Genomic DNA, 8,834 nt, shown 5'->3' with positions numbered 1-8,834 from the left:
CACGTTAGGAAGCGTTCTGTTTTATCCCTAAAATTAGAACGACTGTCAGATATGACAGTTGTTTCTTACATGTCTGGAGCGTAGCCAGGCCTAGGATTAATCGAGAGGGTGACTGTTGCAATCTGGAGCATCCTCTGTCACAATCACCATGGCTATTGTTGGGAACAAAAGACTTACGTAGTTTACATCAATACCACAGTCCACAGAGGCACAGACACCCCTCCTCTCCCTCCTCAAAGATTCTGATCTGATCGTGCTGCTACTTAATATAACAACCAAGGTGTATGCTTCCCTGCTCAGATCAGATGAGGAGCCACCTGCACATAAAAAGGAACAATGCTATTAGGCGCGTCGTAATTTCAAGATCACCTTAACAAGTAACAGAGGTGAGTCCTTTTTCTGTTATCGATGCTAAACATTTGAGGTTTAACCGGGTAAAATAGTAATGCTCGTTTCTGCAAGCCCCCTTTGGAAATTCAATTTTCATCAGTATGGCACATGCCAAAACAATCATAGGTTGAGGATGAGGCACAAAAAAAAGTGCTCGCTGAGTAGAATTCCGTTTTGTCATTCCAAACTGTAGTTCATGAGCAATGTGAACCAAAATTTATCTCACATAAATAAGCTTCAATTTCCCCTTTTTTTTGCAGGCAACAAGCTGATTCATTTGCGGTGCTAGAAAGAAGAATCAAATGCGTCTTGTTCAGTTTTGCCAGGATTTGAAGTGGAAATAGGAACAAGAGATTTTCCAGAATGTCGGTTGAATCTTACCTTGACGATCTGGACACCGCCGCAGCAACCTACCAACCATACAACAGAGCTTCCTCTTTCCAGCAGCAACTCACCGTGGACAGCTACGACCTGAGTGATCCACTGTTCTTGGCCGAGCCAACAACCACTGGAGCAAGCACATATCTGCATGCTGCAGTCACCAGCCCTGGGTTGTGCAAGATGAAGGGCAGCCTACAGACTGCTGCAGGGGGTAGCCCTGAGCACCGCCGGAGTAGATCAAATGATGCTCTTCACTATATAAGCCAGATGCTGATGCAAGACATCGACGAGAGGGTCGAAATATGCCAAGGGGAGGCTGCTCTCCAGGCTGCTGAGAAACCATTCCGTGACCTTCTTGGGCAGGTACACCCGTTGGCTACTAACCTTCCGCTGTTGAATAACAACAACGAACCAGACAGTCCTCCTGATAAGGGTAGGACCAGCCGTTACAAGAGGCTCTGGAGCACTAGCTTCAGTAATGACTGTTCCAGTTACAGCATGTTACAGCCCTTAACAACCTCGTTGAGTCCATATATCTGCAATAGGAGTCTTTCTCTACAAAGCTGTCCGTTCACAAGTGTTGGATCAACTTCTAGATCTGGTTTCCCCGGCTTGCATTGTCAGAGAGAAGTCGAGGAGGCAACGATGTTTGCTCCAAGTATCGATAAGCTGGTGATATATTTAGAGAATGGCATACTTTCTATTTCCAAACTGACTACAAAGGCAAAAGTAGGAGAGAGGAGCGAAAACACAATTTTTGAGGTGGCACACCAAAGGGACTGGGATATCTTAGAAGGAAGGAGCAATAAACATCTTGCCTTCACCAGTTGTGCAATAATTCGAAATGAAAATTTCGACCAAGTTCTGCTATGCTATGGTCTGGAGAGTTTCAAAAAAACAACAAGACTGCGAAGAGGGTTGGCAGAGGAAGGAAACAATAACTCACTGAAAGGCCGGAGCGAAGGACGTCAGAAGCTATGGCAGAGGAAGCAACCTAGGACAGAGTTGGTTGATCTCAAGACTCTCCTCATCAATTGTTCACAAGCTGTGGCAGAAGACAACCATCTGTTGGCCAGTAAACTCCTAAAGAAGATAAGACAACATTCCTCAGCAGATGGTGATTGTTCTCAGAGACTGGCATTTTACTTGGCGGATGGCCTCGAGGCACGCTTGGCTGGGACCGGGGGTCAGGTTTATCGCAACCTAATGGAGAGGCGAACAAGTACAACAGATTGGTTAGATGCTCACAGCCTTTTTGTTGCATCCTGCCCTTTTGACAGGACGTCATACTACTTTGCCAGCCAAGCTATTCTTGATGTCTCACAAGGGAAACCAAGGGTGCACATCGTTGACTTTGGCATCGGCTTCGGCTTTCAGTGGCCATTAATGATTCAGAAGTTTGCACAGCAAGAAGAGGGAGCCCCTAAGCTTCGGATCACAGGTATAGATGTTCCCCAGCCAGGTTTCCGCCCCTGCGAAATGATCGAGGAGACAGGGAAGCGGTTGGCTGATTATGCAAACCTTTTCAAGGTACCTTTTCAGTATCAGGGCATTGCCGCTTCAAGATGGGAGACCATTAAAATTGAGGATCTTAACATTGACGAGGATGAAGTTCTGATAATCAACTGCATGTTCCGGATGAAGAATCTCGGTCATGAAACCGAAGCCATTAATAGTGCAAGGGACAAGGTGCTCAAAATTATGAGGATGATGAACCCAAAGATTTTCATTTCAGGCACTGTGAATGGGTTACGCAGTTCTCCCTTCTTCATAAAACGTTTCAAAGAGGTTATATTCCATTACTCTTCAATGTTTGACATGCTTGATGCAAATGTTGTTCCACGGGATAATAAAGCAAGAAAGATGATTGAGAGGATGATATTTGGTAAGGATGCACTTAACATCATAGCATGTGAGGGTGCAGAAAGAACAGAGAGACCAGAAAGTTACCGACAGTGGCACGCAAGGTGCGTCAAGGCCGGGTTCCAGCAGCTTCCTGTCGATCCAGCCGTCTTAAGGATAATAGTATACATGAAGAACACGGTTTGGCATGAGGAATTCTTTGCTGTTGAAGATCGTGGTTGGCTGCTACAAGGATGGAAAGGGAGAGTAATTTATGCAATATCTAAATGGAAACCTGATGAAACATACGATGGTCAGTAAGATTCAAGTTTTTCATGTGAATCTGGTGTTCTTTTACATGAATATTAACTATGTGTACCTGGTCATTGTTTTATATAGTGAACAAAAAGGCATCTGTAAAGTACTTTGCTTGTATAGTTCTCTTTTATTTCTGATGATAAACTGTATTGGGCCTTCAAGACATGAGATTAGTGGAAATCCCATACCCAGACACAATCTTCGAATTTTCGATAGGCACCCTGTTTTACTGGGGGAGAAAACTCGAAGAGCTTCCCCGAAGTCTTCGGAGTATCTTTTTGATAGGCGCCCTGTTTTGCTGTAAAGTAGTAGATCATTGCTCTGAATATCTCTCAAAGCTGGTGATATGGAAGATGAGAAGATTATAATTTCTGATTTGAAGATGGCAACTGTAATTAACATAACAGGAATCCAATAGAATGCACTAATATTCACAAAAAAGTGGAGTTTGAACATGTTCTTCTAGTATAAAACTTGTACTTCAATCCATGTCTTTTGATCATTCAGATTGGAAATTTGAAAATCATCTGTACAGATTTTTCTCAAAACATACATGGACGAGATTAGGGGTGAGCTCCAGATCAGCAGGGCCACAGAGACACGGGGAATCAGAGAGGGTGAGGGCGGAAGGACCTTGGAGGCCGAGGTAGGCGGAGGAGCGCGAGGAGAAGAGGCCCCCCGCGTCGTCTTCCTTCGCCTGCGCCGTCGCATTCGCCGCCGCCGCCGGCGACCTGCCGGGCTTCCTCTTGGCGGACATGGAGATGTCACGGAGGAGAGGAGGGAGAACCCAAGAGAAGAGAAAGAGAGAGGGGCGAATTCCGCCTTCGTACAGCGTTTACGCACTCGCGGAAGTGCCGAGTCGTGTTTTAACTGGGCCTGGGCCCTAAGTTGTGTCAGGTTAGGCCCACCTTATCAGGCCTCCCCTCGCAGAAAACAAAAGAATTACCCACTTCCGTCCTTGCCTCAAAAAAAAAACCCCACTTCCGTCCTTTGTTAAAAAATAAAAACCCCACTTCCGCCCTACGCTCCCTACTATCTCCATTTTAAAAACCTCCCTCAGAAAAAAAGGAAGCTCTCAACAAAAATCTACATTATCAAATATAAAGTGCGTATTCATGTCGACTAAATAAAATATATAGAGCGTATTGATTTTTTTAAGTCAAAAGATATAAATTTGACCAAAATTTAGGAAAAATTATAAATATGTTGAATAATAAATCAACACCACTAGATTCATCACGAAATATATTTTGATATTGTGTATATTTGGTATTAAAGATATAGATAAATTTTTCTATAGACTTGGTCAAAACTGTGACACCTGGCTACTGTAGAAAGCAATGCGCGCTGTATTATGGGACGGAGGGAGTATGAACGAAGATGTCCCTGTCGTTGTGTGTTCCTTAAATGGGTTAGATTTTTGTGAGACAGGTGCATTAAATCTTGTGCCTCGGCCGAATAAAATTCTGGAATTTCAAAGACCCATTCGAATTGCATGACAAATGTGTAAGTTTACTACTCCCTACATCCAAATGTATAAGGCCTAGTTGTTCAGGGCTGTTTTTGACTATTGGTAAACTTAATAATATATGAGATGTATGTATGTTGTAAAAATTATATCATTATAAACTCTTTTCACATACAAAATTTTATGGTATAATTATTTGTAGCATCATATATTATTGCTCTACCTGGTAGTCAAAGACAACCTCAAAAACCATACTGCTAGTTGAGAAAGAGTAGCACCAATATAAAAACTTCGGTTGTTCAACCACTCCTTGTAGGGAGAGAAGAGAGTAACAACGCACATGTTCACTCACTCACTTCATGCAAAAGCGAGTGGGTCACGTCATGTGAATTGAGTTCGAGCTTGAGCTGCATTATATGCCTTGTTCGAAGAACACAAATTTTGTATGGCAGTTCACGACTTAGCTCTAGGTGTACTCCCTCCGTTCCGAATTACTTGTCTTGGATTTGTCTAGATACGGATGTATCTAGACTCATTTTAGTGCTAGATACCTCCGTGTCTAGACAAATCCAAAACAAGTAATTCGGAACGGAGGGAGTACATGTCAATATTCGAGCTAGTTGTGGAGACACTTTCTACTTTCAAAGAGCTCTTCCGCCATGTGTTAGTTGCATCGCTTCACTCTCCTAGGCATCATCTCTGTGTAGAGGAAATGCAAAGGAGACACTATAGAAAAATACACACAGCGGTAGACATCACCTGGTGCACACTTGTACCTGCTTCTCTGGCGACCACATGCACAATAATCCAGGAGAGCAGGCCTATTCAAAACCGAGTCCCTTGAGAACATGCACCGGGGGAGGGGCAATAAGGTTTTTGAGACCGTCTCTGCATGACTGCTCGTTCAAGTTCGACTACATCCACGGCGATATTTCGTCTGCTTCCTTGCGAGTTGACAACCACCTCATCTTCACCACTTTGGCTAATGATGTCGTTGCACTAAAGTTTCCGGTGAACTCATATGTTCTGAATCTCTCTTCGTTGACATGTGCCTCTGGCCCATATGAATGTTCCTAGCCTGTATTATGCGATTTGCCATGTTAGTAATCTTTTGATAATGCTAATCTAGATTGAGCTTAACCAAAAACTGCCTAATATCTTAACAAAATGAAATCTCCTTTTGTGTGTGCGTGCGCGCGCGAATGCTCCCTAAATGGAATCAGATAAACAAGATGTGAGTTCCGTATGTTAGGTGAACAACTTACAATTGTTGGTGACAGACATCAATACAAGGTCGCATTGGCATAGCCTAGGCAAAAAACAAGCACAAACTTGGTACAACAAACTACCCTCTAAAAGTTCAACCATTATACATATCAACAACCAAATGAAAAGAAAATTTACAAGTTAGTTGAATAGTGCCTTCTTCTTTTTTAAATTACATCAGAATTTTTTAAAAGATTTTATTTTAGTTTCTTCTTCTAGTTTTTTTACCTGTTCTTCTATAGTACTCCTTCGATCCATATTACTTGTCACTGTTTTGGTACAATTTTAAACTAAAAAGTTGTACTAAAGCAGCGACAAGTCATTTGGATGTGCATTTTCATGATCTGATAACTAACACTGTTGTCGATGTTGTAAATAAAATTAAAAGGCAGTTACACTAATTAAACATTTGGTACAAAAAATTCAGATATGGCAGAACATAAATCAAATCTCATCAGACTAGCTAGGCACTGTTAGAAATATAATTGGGTTTAAGTTAGAGATAAGGAGATAGAGATAGAATTAGTCTAAATCACATATAACTTGTCTTGTACTCCAAGTCTCTACCCCTATTGTACTCCTATATATACCCTACACAAGGGTAGGGTTTCATCTTTTCCACATGATATTAGAGCGGTTAGTCTCACGACGCCGATCTTAGGACCTTCCACCACTTCCGCAGCAGGCCGTCCCCGGAAAGATTAATCTCCTCTCCCCGGAGGCGCGGCACCCGATTGATCAAAAGATCACATTGGTTCCATAGATTAGATCACTTTCATAGATTAGGTCAATTCCAATTTTCGGTATTCAGTTAGATTGATTTTTTTCAGTAGCCAGATAAATTTGTATTAGATTGATCCCGTCCGACGAAGAAAATCCCGCAGATCCGTGCGGCTGCGACCAGATGCAATCCTTGAACTCGCTGCACCTCCAACCGGCCTCCTGCGCACACAGACGACGCAAGAGTTTGTGTAGGATCACGGGAGGGCACTATGCCAGCATCAGCTGCGGGCGCCCCAAGCACCCTACATCGACACGGCATCTGCACAGTTATTCTTTGTCGAGCCCAACATCAACACCGAGTTGTACGACCGCATCGTCATATAGAACTTCGTCGAGTACATATACGGGAAGCGACATCAGCATGCTTCATCCACATGCCAGGCCGGTGTGGAAAGCGACGCAATTCCTCATCGACTTCTTCGGCACAACACGGCATCAACACTTGGTCGCCGCGAGGGACGCCTTCAAGCGATACATTATCGTCGACACGCCGCTGCAACGCCATCGCCGACACTTCATCACCAATGTCTTCATCAACGTGATCTTCATCATCATCATTGTCAACACATCGCCGCCACCTCGTCCATAAGATGGACACCTAGCGTCCTCTGACAGATTTTTCTACAAGACGCGACCTTGACGACGGCAATGACCGCGTCACGACCACGGCATCGACCGCATCATCCACGACTGCATCGACACAGCGTCACTACAGTGGCGACCCTACACGGCCACACGGTTCTGGCAAAACCGATGTGTGCTCGATGGGCTTCCTCCGGTCTTGGCAAAACCGGCAGACTCATCGTCGACGGCACCCTTTGACATCCGCAAGGTGTATCGTCCACGTGTGCAGCCCCGTCATAGCACATTTTTTTGCGCCTCCAGCTTTGTGCGGCTTCATCATCCACGACGATCACACCATCGACCACGGCTACATCACCAATGTCTTCATCAACGTGATCTTCATCATCATCATTGTCAACACATCGCCGCCACCTCGTCCATAAGATGGACACCTAGCGTCCTCTGACAGATTTTTCTACAAGACGCGACCTTGACGACGGCAATGACCGCGTCACGACCACGGCATCGACCGCATCATCCACGACTGCATCGACACGGCGTCACTACAGTGGCGACCCTACACGGCCACACGGTTCTGGCAAAACCGATGTGTGCTCGATGGGCTTCCTCCGGTCTTGGCAAAACCGGCAGACTCATCGCCGACGGCACCCTTTGACATCCGCAAGGTGTATCGTCCACGTCTGCAGCCCCGTCATAGCACATTTTTTTGCGCCTCCAGCTTTGTGCGGCTTCATCATCCACGACGATCACACCATCGACCACGGCTACATCACCAATGTCTTCATCAACGTGATCTTCATCATCATCATTGTCAACACATCGCCGCCACCTCGTCCATAAGATGGACACCTAGCGTCCTCTGACAGATTTTTCTACAAGACGCGACCTTGACGACGGCAATGACCGCGTCACGACGACGGCATCGACCGCATCATCCACGACTGCATCGACACGGCGTCACTACAGTGGCGACCCTACACGGCCACACGGTTCTGGCAAAACCGATGTGTGCTCGATGGGCTTCCTCCGGTCTTGGCAAAACCGGCAGACTCATCGCCGACGGCACCCTTTGACATCCGCAAGGTGTATCGTCCACGTCTGCAGCCCCGTCATAGCACATTTTTTTGCGCCTCCAGCTTTGTGCGGCTTCATCATCCACGACGATCACACCATCGATCACGGCTACATCACCCTGACCGGCTACCTCGACATCGACCACACGGCTACGTCTACAGCAACTCATCGGCAACAACTCCAGTCAACAGCGTCCGCATCGTCACTAGCGTCCAAGCCACTTCTGCTGTGACTGCGGGAGGGGATAGAGGAGAAGGCATGAAGGCACCAGAAGGGGACGCAGTCACCGCCCTAGGTGCCAACCCATCAGAGACGCAGCTGATGATGGTGCAGCGGAGAAGACGACGAAAGTGCAAGACTTCAAGTCCAGTCGTACTCGTCCACTTCACTCCCGCTACGACTGAGGGGGAACGTTAGAAATATAATTGGGTTTAAGTTAGAGATAAGGAGATAGAGATAGAATTAGTTTAAATCACATATAACTTGTCTTGTACTCCTCTTGTACTCCTATATATACCCTACACAAGGGTCAGATCAATACAACACATAATTCTAGGGTTTCATCTTTTCCACAGGCACCAACAATTCAATTTTGAACTAAGATCATCACGAAAAAAATCTAATTATTTTAATAAGATAAAGTACAACAAATTATCCTTGAAAAAGACTCAACCAATACCATTATATATATATCAATTATCAAGTGGAAAAGAAAAGAAAGAAAAAA

At 45.0% G+C, this 8,834-nt stretch overlaps 1 protein-coding gene across 1 annotated transcript; it reads left to right on the top strand.

Moving 5' to 3' along the window:
• The first annotated feature begins 326 nt into the window (after positions 1-326).
• LOC125532576 (scarecrow-like protein 9) lies at positions 327-2,934 on the top strand. The gene has a single exon (XM_048696587.1). It carries the CDS (start codon positions 754-756, stop codon positions 2,932-2,934), a length of 2,181 nt encoding a protein of 726 aa, XP_048552544.1. The 5' UTR covers positions 327-753.
• Positions 2,935-8,834: the final 5,900 nt, after the last annotated feature.

This window comes from Triticum urartu, chromosome 1 (assembly GCF_003073215.2).
Source record: "Triticum urartu cultivar G1812 chromosome 1, Tu2.1, whole genome shotgun sequence".
Classification (NCBI taxonomy): domain Eukaryota; kingdom Viridiplantae; phylum Streptophyta; class Magnoliopsida; order Poales; family Poaceae; genus Triticum; species Triticum urartu.
This window is presented reverse-complemented; position numbering and strand designations above follow the sequence as displayed.

Excerpts from the sequence above, each read along its gene's own strand:
- LOC125532576 (XM_048696587.1), top strand. The coding sequence starts at position 754 with ATGTCGGTTGAATCTTACCTTGACGATCTGGACACCGCCGCAGCAACC.